Consider the following 14516-nt stretch of genomic DNA (forward strand, 5'->3'; position numbering starts at 1 on the left):
GTCCTTTTCAGAGGATTGTGCTCTCCTGTCCTCAAAAACGTTTAGATTGAGTGTCAGCAGAATTGGTTGTAGGCTCGTTTATATTGTGTTGTATGAAAGGAGAGAAGGTTAGCACTCCCCTTGACTAGGATGGAAGAGCCTCTCGGGCCTGACAACACTCATATGGTTAAGGCATTGCCACTTACTTTGTGGCATCTAACCACTGTTTTTTAGGGGAGCTTCCCTTATAGCTCAGTTGGTAAAGAATCTGCCTGCAATGCAGGAGACCCCGGTTCAATTCCTGGGTCGGGAAGATCTGCTGGAGAAGGTATAGGCTACCCACTCCAGTATTCTTGGGCTTCCCTGGTGGCGCAACTGTTAAAGAATCCACCTGCAACGTGGGAGACCTGGGTTCGACCCCTGAGTTGGGAAGATCCCCTGCAGAAGGGAAAGGCTACCGACTCCAGTGTTCTGGTCTGGAGATTTCCATGGACTATACAGTCCACGGGGTCGCAAAGAGTCGGACACGACTGAGCGACTTTCACTTTCGCTTATATTGGGGCCCTTGAAACACCCTGGCTTTATTTGGAGAAAAGTAACTTGAAGGGTGGTTAGATTTGGTGAACGAGTGGGTAAGGGTTTAGATAAAACAAGATCGGGTGTGAGCTCTGTAATTGTTGAGGCTGAGTGAGTTTTTTACCTATGTGTATTTTGATATTTTCTATAATTAAAGAAAAACCTCATCTGCTACCACCGGTCACCACTGCAACTTTTCAGGACCAAAATTGTTTAGTCTAAAATCAGGGAAAACAAGTGGGGTTTCCTTTGTGAAATACAGAATAGATGCTTGTAAGAATTTCATTTTTTTCCCATAATTTTCATTCTAAACCTGGGCAAATTTAAGTAACAATTCTGTTATATTATGTCTGATTTCTAGATAAGGAAAACAATGTTTATATCCTTGAACACTGTTTATTATTTGAATTTGTTTTTTTTTATATTTGACTGAAAATGGAAATCTTATAAAAAATGACATTTGCTTTCATTTGTTCCATTTCATTGATGATCCACCTCCCATGAGAGACTGCTTTCTATCTTTAAAGACTTAAGAGGAACATTGCTAATTGTGGTGTTAACCTAATCTTTTTCTCAGCATGGGTTGTTTAGAGAAAATGTCTGATTTTATTTTTTTTATTTTTTTTGCATTATTTGAAATATACAGAGTCAACTTTAGGTCTAGTATAATTTCAGTCTAATCTGGGTCGTAGATGAGAAAAGATGTTATGGATTTAAAAAATACCAAGGAAAATAGAAAATAATGTATACTATTTTCAGTTTCTAAAATTGAGATGTCTTAGTTTAACTTTTATCTTTTTGTTATAAAAGAATCAATCCAGAAAAACTTATAGATGTTCAGAAAAAATTGGAATCATTTCTAGCTCAAGATCAAGATTTAAAAGAAAGAGCTCAAAGGGTAAGTTATTTTTGAATTGGATACCTTCCTTGGACTAGAGCATGTAATAAAGTTCAATTGTATCATTTCCTGCTACTTCAGATATTCAGGTAGTATACTTCTAAGATAGCTTTACCTTATTCTTTAACTTTGAAAAAGTTACATATTTCTTTCTTTCTTTAAAAAAATTTTTTTTGGCCATGCCACCTGACATGCCGGATCTTAGTTCCCCAACCAAGGATTGAATTTATGCCCCTTGTGGTAGAAGCTCACAGTCTTAACCACTGACTGCCAGGGAAGTCCAAAAACTATATATTTCTTATAGTAACTTGGAAAAGTGTATATTACTTGTCCATAATTTTGTCAGACATATAGAAAATCCACTTAATGATTATTAAGTATACAAGATAACTTGATAAAGTTATCAACTTGGTTTCTTCAGTAAAGTTGTTATTAACTTTCAACTGTACTCTCTTGACTTTAAAATTGACAGGTTAAATTTCCAGAAAGCATAGCATTCTTGCTAAATTGTCTTTAGAAATGAGGTTTAGTCTATAAATGTGACGTCATGTTCCCAAACTGCTTTTTTGGACTTATGAGTCCTCTTGATTAGCAAATACCCAAGGAAATGTCACTTTTAGTTATACTTATTTTTTTGTTCTTAGAGTACCCGGCAGTAGATTCTTTAGAGAAGAAAGACGTGAGATTATTTTGCATTGTTCTTACAGTGGTTTAGTATTTGAATTGACAAATATTTGAATCCCGGTTATGAAGCTCTTCATTTTCAGCACTCTTTTACTTATATTTTAGTTATGAGATCTACATAGGAAATCTATGTGTGCATTTCCCATAACACATCAACAGCAGTTAGACAGTAAGTAGGGATTCAGAGACTGGGAAGAAGGAAATAAAGAGGGGGTATGGAAAGGCCATGCTGAGTAGGTAGAGGAGCCTGAGCAGAAAAGTCAGGAGTTAGTCTTTTGGGTTAATGGTTTTGAAACTGGATATTCAAAGCAAAGAAGTTTTAAAGATCTTACAGTTAAAAAGTTAACTGGTTATTTTTTCTCAAATTATCACTATGCTTAGGATGAAAGTTAAATTCAGATGCTTAGTATGTGATAGGCCCTTAGCCATAGCATGACCCTATATGACAGTTTGATGTGTATTATTATTTAATCTTCCCAACAACCTTGGAGATAGGTGATAATTGATTTGATTTTGTAGATGGGAAAACAGGAACTTGAGAAAATTAAAAATTGTCCAGGGTGATGTATCTATCAAGTGATAGACCTAAGATTTAAATCCAGGTCTGACTTTCTTTGGAAGTTCCACAATATATCAGGAGAAATTAATTCTAAAATATAAGAGAAAAACATGAAATTTATTCTAAAATACATAAATAAAACACATTCAAACTTATGTAAGCTCACTTGACCTGAAATCTAGTGAAAATAGTCTTTAAACAGATTATTTTTCTTAAAACTTTTGGGCATATATTTGGGCATGAAAACATTTATGTGCATGTTTCATCTAGCAGCATACTTTAAGCTTGGAGTTAAATCTTTTAGAAGCTTTGGAAATAGTATGCACAATTTGAAAATAGTGTATGTGAATTCTGATGTTGTGACTTACTGCATACCTGGCTCATTCAGTTATGAATCAGGAAATATGAAAAACTGGAAGGATGTTGTTTCAGTGGTTTCTGCATACAGCAAATGAACCTTCTAGAACAAGATTATAGAAAAGCGCATTGAAATAAATGATGTGATTTATTGGGTGTCATGCATGGTTTAGCAGAATGGTTAACTGTTGGCAGCTGCAGCAAGCTATCTGATTTCACAGAAGTGATTTTCTAGCTTTTGATTATAATCTGGATAGAACAAAAACGATAAGCAACCGGGGTGATTTCTTGTGGGTGATTGTAGGTGGAAAATTATCCTTGAATTATTCATTTTAACGCCTATGGAGACAGGGAAAATGGTTTGGAGATTAATGTAAATGGTTTGAAGAAAGGATTAGTGTAAAGTTAGAAAAAATGTGAAGTTTAGGAAATATAGAAATGGGAACTAAATATACTTTACAAAGCTTAATTTTAAAATAAAAAATAAAACTTCTTTTTGATGTATTTCACCATCTTTGCTGCTTGTTTGTTTTTCAGACTGACAGAGCATTTAGGACCATGTTTACTTTTTAGTTTGCAATGGTTCTTGGCATAAAGATAGTTTACTTTTTTTTTAAACACAAACAGAAGAAAATAGTGCAAGTTAATGACAAACTACTTGAAATTATAGTGATGAATTACTTGAAATTTCAGTAAAGAATTTATTAAACTTTATAAAAGTTTATCCCTAAACTTTTCCTGTTATGATTTTATTAAGCTTAAGTACAGTAAAATTTTATTTTGTTGTAATAGTTTTATTACAAGGATGTTTTCCAGTGATAATTATTATTAATAACTGGTATTCATTGATATTTAATGTATTTCAGAAGAAATGCTCAAGTAGTCTACATGCATTTTTCTCATTTAGTTCTCATTACACTCAAAGTAGAAGGTACTTTTATATTATCTTGATAGATGAGGAAACTGACAGAAAAATAATAAACTTGCTCAGCTAGTAAGATGTGGAACTAAGATTTCAACTGCATTATTCCAAAACCTCTATTTTTTCTCATTAATGTGCCCGAATGATTTTAACTTATAGAATAGCTTTTTGGGAAGTTTATATTTTATGTTCAGTTGGCTTGATGAAACCAAATTTTATAGTCTTTTCTCAGATTACAATTCTAAAGAGGTAGTTTTTTTTTTTTTTTTTTTTATGGAATGGAGATATACTCAGCTATTTTTGAGAGTTTTCACTACTGTTGAATTTATTCCTTTGATTACTTTCTTTTATCTCAGTTAAAATTCATTTTCCATGTCTGACTGTTATGTCATATACCTCAACCTTTTTTGTTTACAGTGTTTTGTCTCCTACATACGTTCAGTGTATCTGATGAAGGATAAAGAAATATTTGATGTGAGCAAGTTACCTATACCTGACTATGCCCTGTAAGTATTCATATTATAGTTTTGCTTGTGAGTCCTCAGAGTTAGAGGGAATTCGTTTGAAACCTGGTTCTGAGAATCCTAGTTTAAATCTCTTCATGTTACCTTAAAAGAATCTGTTGAAGATTTGCAGAGAAAAAGACTGTATCAGCCGTAGGAAACTTGTTGACTTTTCAGTTCAGTCAGGAAGTTCAATCAGAAAGAAATTTCTTACTTGTGAGTATAAATTCCTAAAAGTTAGGCTGGCAGTTTTCTGTAGTTTGGTCTTAAAGGAGATGGAGCGCAGTTGACCGGCATTCTTTGAAATCTTGAAATGTCTTGTTTTCTAAGAAGCTGACCTGGTTTACCACACACGGTTCTTTTTATGCTTTGGATGCAGGTCTCTCCGTTGGTCCTTCCCTTATTTTAGTTCGGTGTCCCATGCTGCTTGTTGCCTGGGTATTCTTTGTGTCTTGGTGTTCCTTACAGGTGCTCACAGATACCATGGTAAAACATCTGTCTTTAGTAATTGCGATTGCTGTTATACGAAAATGGAGCTCTTGGTCTTGTTTTGGCTAGTATTTGAAGGATATTTTTCCCCTAATCTTTTCAGGAGCGTCCATTTTTCAATGGGGTTCTACCTGTGGGAAAAGCAGTGACAAAGTCCTAGAGAAGCACCCTTGGGGTTACTCATACTTTGAATGTCAGCTTGAAATCTAATCTGAGATGAAATATGTACTTTCACAGCAAAGTCTATGTATTTGGCCTGCTTTCCAGGAATTTGAGTGCCTTTACCTTTAAGTTGAGTCTAATAAAAGCTTGTATCTGGGTGAGCTGCTATTTTCTGTTCTTCATGTTAGATTGCAAGTTCAGTATAACTGGTAATTTGTCAGTTATAACATTTTAGAACCACTTAATTTGCAAGATAACAAAGTAAGGTCACTGACTTTTTGTTTAGGTAATAGATAGCAAATCAGATGCTATGGAAACGTGTTTGTTTATCTCTTTACCAGTTACTAATTTTACAATTTCTGAATATGATTCATGGTTTAGATTACTAGCTGATTTTTTGTCCTTTATGACATTCTATCCTGGTTTTCTCTCTGACATAGCTGAGATATAAGCAAACAGAAGAGACATGGTCTTTAATGCTTCCCTCCTCCAGGGAATTTTCCTGACCCAGGGATTGAGCCCACATCTCTTAAGTCTCCTGCATTGGCAGGTAATTCTTTACCACTTTAGCGCCACCTGGGAAGCATGGTACTGCTGAAGTTGGTGTTTTAATTTCTGATGGATACTGAATTTGTGATCCTAACTGTATCCCTGTAACAGTAATAATGCCAAGTGCTCAGGAGTGGCTGCATACGTGCTAGGCACTCTTTTAGATGCACTGTATCTATGAGCTCATTTTTGCAACAGTCTCATAATGTAGGTACTCTTGTCATGCCATCTTGCAAATAAGAGAGCTGAGGTATAGAGAGGCTTAATTATGTCCTTGATCACACAGCTAGTAGCTGACAGAGCCAGGGTTTGAACTTCAATAGTTCTGTTTCTGAATCCAGGTTTTACAACTACACCCATCAGTTTCTGTGAATCATGTCTTAGGAAAAAGGCAGTGGATTCATTTTGTAATGTTAGCTTTTTATTAAATGCTTATTTCCAATGCATCTGTGGGAACTTAGAAGCTGGGAAAGACCTAATCATAAAGTAAGTCTTGATCTTAGAAGGGGAAAATAAGATTTTTTTTTTCCTTTTTTTGGTCTCAGGTTTAAATATCCTTTTTTATAGAGGTTATTATGCCATGTTAAATGTCTTAGAAGAGAGGATGATAATACTTGAATTCATTCCTTGCAGAGAACATATGTTCTTTCATGGCCATGTCTTTTCCAGCTTTAATATTATTTATTTTTAATTGGAGTATAAATGCTTCCATTGTTGTGTTAGTTTCTGCTGTACCGCAGTGTGGATCAGCTGTGTGTATACATGTGTCTGCTCCCTCTTGAGCCTCCCTCCCACCTCCTCCCCTGAGCTTTAGTATTTATATATAAATAAAAATATATTTTACAAAGTGTTTTCATATAGTTAGTGCATCAGCTATTTACAACAACTGAGATAGGCCTGGTAGATATTTTTGTCTTGTATTAATATTTGAGAAAGCTGAAGCTGAGAGAGTTATACTGGCAATAGACAGATCTAGGAGTTGTTTTTTTCTGGTCTTATGCTCTTTATTTTGTTACTCATGTTAACCACCTAATGGAAAACAGACATCTCCAATATTTTGTGACAAGTATTCAGTATCTTTTGGATCACCTGACCTGTCAAGGTGGAGTTATATCTCAGAAGGACATTTTCTTTTTAAAAAAAGCTCTAAAACATCTGAACTCCTGAGGAACCATTTCATAATAAATTCATAAACACAACCATCAGTGTGTTGAGATAACTCTTTTCCTTTGCTCATACTTAAGGTCTCTTGGTCTTGCTGTGGCACCACGGATAAGATTTCTTCAGAGAATGCAAAAGCAACCCAGCAAGGAACTGGTAGTGAGTGAAGATAATAAAGTAATTGAGCCAAGGGCTCCCTCCCTCACCAATGATGAAGTGGAAGAATTTAGAGCCTACTTCAATGAAAAAATGTCTATTCTTCAGAAAGGTGGGAAAAGACCAGAAAGGACAGGTTACAGACCGGCTAGTGGCGTTAGTAGTAAAGAGGAAGAAGATGAAGAAGAAATGGACGAGAAACTGAGAAGAGCCCAAGGATCTCCGCTTGAGTCTGTCCCTGGCAGTGAAGAGTCACAGAAGAACAGGGAAGCCGATGTGCCGTTCTTGGGCAGAGATGACGAGGAGGAGGACGAAGGCCTCGAGACTGACTTCTTTAAAGTGAAGCGGCACAACGTGTTCGGGTTGGATCTTAAGGAGAATAAGACACCGCAGGTAAGTTTACCTCCAGTGGAGGATCGGGGGTCGGGGGGTGCTTTTATTTCCTTACCACTCTTATGATGTGCTGCTTTTTGCCTTTGAGGAAGTATGGGAAAGTAACCAGCAGAAATTTGTAGAATGACTTAATTTGCTGTAAACTCTCCCATCTATATCTTTAGAGATGGAATAGGTGCCAAAGAATTCTCATGTTTCATAACTTTGGGAACTCTTAAGAGATTGACAGCTGTAATCTTCTCATTTATTGGCTTTCTGATGCATATTTTAAAAGTAGCCAGAGTCATGATTATAATATTAAGTAAGATGATAGGGTTCTGTGGTTTATGATGTGAGGCTCCTTCATTGTGATTCTTAACATAGTACTTTCTGATTTAAATAATTACAAGTATCCCTTAAAACAATTCAGTCTCTCTAAACTTTTAATGAGACATTTCGTTTTGGGCACCAATCCATAATTTGAAATAGAAAGCCAGCAGTTCTATTTAAAGACCACTTATGAAGGTTTATTAAAAGTTTCATGTTTCTCACTAGGCACCTGCTAGGAGGAATAAAAGAGATAATCCAGGTAAAGCACCTGTTTCCTGGGATACTTGAACGTGCACAGTAAATATGTTTCTCTGCCCTTCCCTTATTTTTCTTTTAATTTTGTAATCCATATCCTTGATCATTTCTTTAGACAGCATTTGAATGAAAAGTGAACCTGAAGTCTCACTCTTGATACATTTCTGAGATTCACAATAGGGAACACTAACTTTTGAACTATGAAACTTGGATAGGTGTTTTTTTTTTTTTTAAGTAACTAAATGGCAATTTAAAAAGTAGCAAACATGCTTACTGAGTATTTAATAGGTATCAGGCATTTTCTAAGCATTATCTCATATGGTCCTTGTTTAATCCCTCTGAAGTAGGTACTCTATCATAATATAAGTAAGAGGAAAAAAACTGAGATAGAGAGTAAAATAGTGAGATGCATAATTAGTTATTGGCAAAGTTGGAGTTTGAATCTAGGTATTCTGACTCTAGTATTCATGTCTTGACCAATAATCTGATTTTTGAAGTTTGATTTAAATTTTCACCTATGTTTTCTTTTGGATGTTTTAAAGTTTTAGCAGTTGAATTTAGGGCTAGCATTCATTTCAGTTTAATTTTTGTATCTGGTGTGAGGGAAGAGCTGAGGTTCCAAGTGCTCTCTCCTTGCTAGGCAGTTGTCTCGTTGAACCAGAACTCTTTTTGAAGTCACTGCACTTTTTCCATTCTACTTACCTTGACTCTGTTGAAAATTGGCTGACCATGTCTGTGTAGGTCTGTGTGTTGGCTCACTTAGGCTCCATACGGCTGTCCTTTCAGCAGTAGCACCGTTGTCAGTTAGTACAGCTTTATAGGAAGTCTAGATCAGTACCAGTCTTCAGACTTCATATTTTAAACATTTGTTTTGGCTATTTTTTAGACCATTTCATTTCCATATAAGTTTTTGAATCAGCTAGTAAGATTTTACAAAAAGTCTTATAGTATTTTCATTGAGATTACATTGAATCTAGAAATCCATTTGGGGAGAATTGACATCTTAACAGTACTGACTCTTCTGATTCATGAATATGACATATCTTTTTATTTATTTAGGCCCTCTTTAGTGTCTTTTAGCATTTTAAAATTATTTGAAGCATGTGCATCTTAACACATATTCTGTTAGATTCATCTCTTACTATTTTATTTTCAGTGCTATCATCAATGATACTTTAAAAATTTCAGTTTCCATTTTATGTTGCTAGAATATAGAAGTACAGTTTTTGTATACTGCTCATTCTAAACTGTCCTATTAAGTTATTGTGGCTGTTTTTGGAGATTCTTTGGATTTTTTTTGGGTTTTCATTTTCTCTGTAGCTGGTCATGGTATTTGTGAATAAAGATGGTTTCATTTCTTCCTTTCCAATCTGTATGTCATTATTGCATTTTCTTATTTGATTGCACTGCGTGTTGAATAGCAGTGAGAATGGGCATCATTATCTTGTGCTTAGAGGGGAAAACATTCAGTCCTTTACCATTACATCTGATGTCAGCCATAGGTTTTTTGTAAATGCTTTTAACGGGTTGAGAAAGTTCATTCTATTTCTGGCTGATTCAGTGTTTTTATTAGAAATGGATGGTGAATTTTGTCAGATGCTTTTTATGCAACATTAGTGCGAACATAGAATTGTTGTTATTTATTCTGTTGGCCAAGAGAATGCACTGGTCATAGCAAACACCCTCTTCCAACAACACAAGAGACAGCTCTACACATGGACATCACCAGATGGTCAATACCAAAATCAAATTGACTGTATTCTTTGCAGTCGAAGATGGATAAGGTCTATACAGTCAGCAAAAACAAGTCCAGGAGCTGACTGTAGCTCAGATCATGAACTCCTTATTGCAAAATTCAGACTTAAATTGAAGAAAGTAGGGAAAACCCCTAGACAATTCAGGTATGACCTAAATCAAATCCCTTACGATTATACAGTGGAAGTGACAAATAGATTCAAGGGATTAGATGGTAGAGTGCCTGAAGAACGATGGATGGAGGTTCGTAACATTGTACAGGAGGTGGTGATCAGAACCGTCCCCAGGAAAATAAATGCAGTAAGGCAAAATGGCAGCCTGAGGAGGCCTTACAAATAGCTGAGAAAGGAAGAGAAGTGAAAGGCAGAGGAGAAAAGGAGTGATATACCCGTCTGAATGCAGAGTTCTAAAGAATAGTAAGTAAAAATAAGAAAGCCTTCCCAAGTGAACAATGCAAAGAAATAGAGGAAAACAATAAAATGGGAAAGACTGGAGATCTCTTCAAGAAATTTAGAGATAAGGGAACATTTCATGCAAAGATGGGCACAATAAAGAACAGAAACAGTATGAACCCATCAGAAGCAGAAGATATTAAGAATAGGTGGCAAGAATACACAGAATGACTATACAAAAAAAAGATCTTAATGACCCAGATAACCATGATGGTGTGATCAGTTCACCTAGAGCCAGACATCTTAAGAGTGTGAAGTCAAGTGGGCCTTGATTTTTATTCCAACATGTGGGAGCTGGGATTTTTCTGACTCTTGTCCCCACTCCTTTCCCCTTCTCTTCCTCCTTGCTTTCTTTGTTCTCTCCTCCTGGCAGTGATTACTGAGGGCCTACGAGATGCCAGGGACTGAGCTAGGTTCTTAGTAAGTTTCAGAGGCTTATACTTGAACAGATTACTAAACTGAAATTTCAGTACAAAATTTTGCATTTCTGTTCATTATTGATTCTTGAAACCAAATATTTTAAAATGTTAACCTTGGCACTGCAGTAGAGAAGGCATCATGAGGGAAGTTGAGCCTTAAAGGATGGATATGAGTTTAACATATTGTCCTAGAGGTCTTTGAGACTGTCCTCAGTTCTTTTTGTTCTTTTTACTTTATTCTGCTCTTCAGCAGTTATTTCCACCATTTTATCTTCCAGCTCACTAATCTGTTCTTCTGCTATTGCTAGAGCCTATTATACAGAATGAAGTAAGTCAGAAAGAGAAAGATAAATATTGTATACTAACACATATATATGGAATCTAGAAAGATGGTACTGAAGAATTTCTTTTCAGGGCAGCCACGGAGAAACAGACACAGGGAACAAACTATGCACCTGGGGAGAGGGGAGGAGAGGGTGAGATATATGGAGAGAATAAGGTGGAAACTTACATTACCATATGTAAAATAGATAGCCAACGGGAATTTGCTCTCTGGCTCAGGAAAGGCAAACAGGGGCTCTGTATCAACCTATGGGAGGGAGGTTCACAAGGGAGGGGAGATATGCATACCTGTGGCTGATTCATATTGAGGATTGACAGAAAACAACAAAATTCTGTAAAGCAATTATCCTTCAATTAAAAAATAAATTAAAAAAAGGAATGGATATGAGTTAATAGGAAGGGGAAAAAGAACATTCGAAGCAGAGAGTACAGAATGAGCAAAACCATGGCCACAAGAAGGTGTGTTGAATGTGGGGAGCTATTTCTGATGTGTTCAGTTTCAGTACTGAGGCTTAGTGTCCATCTCTGTAAAATTACTCCCTGTCAGAGTTATTGAGATGCCTAGAGATAGAAAGTAACCAGTACAGTTTGTGTGTGTAGAAGGAGCATAGTTTAAGTTAGCTGTTATTTCCACTTGATGAAATATAATAGGAAGATAAAAGTAAAGAGTTGATAGAGGTTTGCCAGTGCAGTGGCTAGGCAGTGTTTGAGGTAGTACTGAAAATAAAACTTTTTTTGAATCTGGATGCATTATAGAAAGAAAAAGTGATGCATTTTATTTATTCTAGGTGTAGTAAAGTGATGCATTTTATTTATTCTAGGTATAGTAGTATCAGAAAATAAGACTACTTTTTTGATTTTAGCATAGTTGATAGACCAGTTTTCACATTTTCAGTGTCCTGCATTGATCTGGACAGTCCTAAGCCGTATTCTGATACCACAGGTCCAGCTGATGTTTTAGCCAGATATTTAAGGAGTTTATAATTTGGTATATTTAGACTGTAACTAAGCAAATACAGTGCCCTTTAGAAATGAATCATTTGGTTATAAATAAAACTAAAAATGATGTTGATAGTAGATATATTATGTGGAGCCATTAAATGAAATTCATTATTATATGAATATTTTTCTGGCTGCAGTTCTCTGTCCAGTTAACTGGCAGTGTTCTTGTGGATATTAATACTGTACAGTATACCTCTCAAAGATATTATATAGAAGATATTACGTTATGGATATTGTTTATATGTTTTAAGACTGTTGATTTAAAAGTAGACATTTTAAAATGGACTGTTGACAAAGGAATGATAAAGAGATGTACATATATAAAGTGGAATATTATTCATAAAAAAGAATGAAATAATGCCATTTGCAGCATCATGGATGAACCTAGAGATTGTCATACTGAATGAAGGAAGTCAGGCAGGGAAAGACAAATGTCATATGATATTGTTTATGTGTGGAATCTAAAAAAAATGTTACAAATGAACTTATTTACAAAATGGAAATAGAGTCACAGATGTGGAAAACAACCTTATGGGGTTACCATGGGGGAAGGCAGGGGAAGGGATAAATCGAGAGGTTGGGATTGACATACACACAGTGCTTTGTATAAAATGGGCTTCCCTGGTTAGCTTAGCTGATAAGGAATCTGCCTGCACTGCAGGAGACCCTGGTTCAATTCCTAGGTTGGGACGGTTCCCTGGAGAAGGGATAGGCTCCATGCCAGTATTCTGGTCTGGAAAATTCCATGGACTGTGTTCATGGGGTCACAAAGTATTGGACATGACTGAGTGACTTTCACTTTCATGTATAAAATAGATAACTAATGAGGACCTGGACTTTCCAGGTGGCGCTAGTGGTAAAGAACCTGCCTGCCAATACAGGAGACTCAAGAGATGTGGGTTCGATCCCTGGGTCGGGAATATCACTTGGAGGAGGGCCTGGCACCCACTCCAGTATTCTTGCCTGGAGAATCCTATGGACAGAGGAGCCTGGCAGGCTAGAGTCATTAGGATCAGGAAGAGTTGGACATAAATGAAGTGACTTAGCATGCAATAAAGGATCTACTGAATAGCATCGGGAACTCTACCTGATACTCTGTAATGACCTATATGGGAAAATAATCTTAAACAGAGTGAACATATGTATATCTGTCTGCCCTCTTAGTGCAGTAGGCAGTGTCAGTCTCATAATCTGAAGGTCCTCAATTAGAACCTCACGGAGGGCAGATCATTCATTCTTTGTGCTTCTCTGGTGGCTCAGCTGGTAAAGAATCCGCCTGCAATGCGGGAGACCTTGATTCAATCCCTGGATTAGGAAGATCTTCTGGAGAAGGGAACAGCTACCCACTCCAGTATGCTGGCCTATAGAATTCTATGGACCGTATAGACTGTGAGGTCACCAAGAGTCAGACACAACTGAGCGACTTCCACGTTCATATGTATATAGGACTTCCCTGATACAGTGGAAACTTAGTACACTGTTGTTAATCAGCTATACTCTGATAAAAATTAAAAAAATGGACTTTAGAGAAAGTAATGCCCTTGTTTGAGGAGTGATTGGGCATGCTGATGAACGGCTTTAGCAGAGTGCTGGTTTAGCTGTTTTGTTTTCTTTTTTAATCTCCCTAATTATTTGTTTTAAAAATGGGAATGAACCATGTTAACTTATTTCCAGAAATTTCTTGCAGATAACTGTTTTTGTAGAAGAAGATCGGGAAGTAATGAACATTTCTTGGTTTTCTGTCATCTCCTGTGCCTTTGAATATCTCTTCTCACACAACCTTGTACAGTATTACCCCCATTTTGTGGGTTAAGAAACAGAGGCTTTGAAAAGTTTGATTGCTTGCCTAATGTTTCACAGTTAGTAAAGTGGCAAAAGTGGAATTTGCTGTGCCCGGGCCCATCTGATTCTTTTGATTTTGCTTTTTTGGATTCCTGTCATTTCTACATTTTAGCAGGTGTTCTTTAGTTTAGTAGCCTTTACTTTTTGTGTTCTTCTTTACTTCCCACGAGCACTATCCCTACTCTTCCCCAGACTGTTTTCACTTCAGACTTGGCTTGTGGGATAAGCCTCATGATTGGTCCCAGATATTGTTCTTCTGAATCATCTTCCTGTGAACCTCTCTCAAGTCTATATTTTTTTTCTAGTGGTTGGCCTTCAGTTCATCCTTTTCAGTTGGGCTGTGTAAGCTAGCCCAGCCCTGTTAGCCTGCCAGCCAGCCCGTTCTTCCCAGAGTGCGTTTCCACTTGCACTGAAGGGATTCCTTCTTCCGATAACCTCTCCACTGCATGCTTTCACGGCTTATCTCTCAAGATTCATTGCTGATCTTGCTTCTTCCTTGGAAGTCTGTCTTATTTACTCCACTGGCCTCTGGATTCCAGTTATCTGTTTTGCTAGTACTTTTTTTCTTGGCTGTTAGTAATATACCTAAATGACTGTCTTAATTTGCATTTCTTGGTGATTCCTGAGATTGTCATAACCTTTGTATGCAATGATCTTATATATATATTGCTGTTGAATTAAACAGAAGGGAAAAACTCTTCAATATATTAATAAAACCTGAGAGTCAAGAAACTTTATTCTCAATTTTTGAT

The 14516-nt window shown here is 36.4% G+C and overlaps 1 protein-coding gene and 1 non-coding gene across 2 annotated transcripts in view; both read left to right on the forward strand.

Moving 5' to 3' along the window:
* Positions 1-14516, forward strand: part of DDX10 (DEAD-box helicase 10) — a 286527-nt gene that overhangs the window by 52245 nt on the left and 219766 nt on the right. Inside the window, exons 11-13 of the mRNA XM_043481065.1 lie at positions 1366-1453; positions 4393-4481; positions 6923-7388. Of these exons, the coding sequence (XP_043337000.1) occupies positions 1366-1453; positions 4393-4481; positions 6923-7388 (643 nt within the window). The remainder of the gene's footprint in view (positions 1-1365; positions 1454-4392; positions 4482-6922; positions 7389-14516) is intronic.
* LOC122450692 lies at positions 86-211 on the forward strand. The gene has a single exon (XR_006272190.1). It is a non-coding gene; the product is annotated as a U6atac minor spliceosomal RNA (small nuclear RNA).

This window comes from Cervus canadensis, chromosome 11 (genome assembly GCF_019320065.1).
Source record: "Cervus canadensis isolate Bull #8, Minnesota chromosome 11, ASM1932006v1, whole genome shotgun sequence".
Classification (NCBI taxonomy): domain Eukaryota; kingdom Metazoa; phylum Chordata; class Mammalia; order Artiodactyla; family Cervidae; genus Cervus; species Cervus canadensis.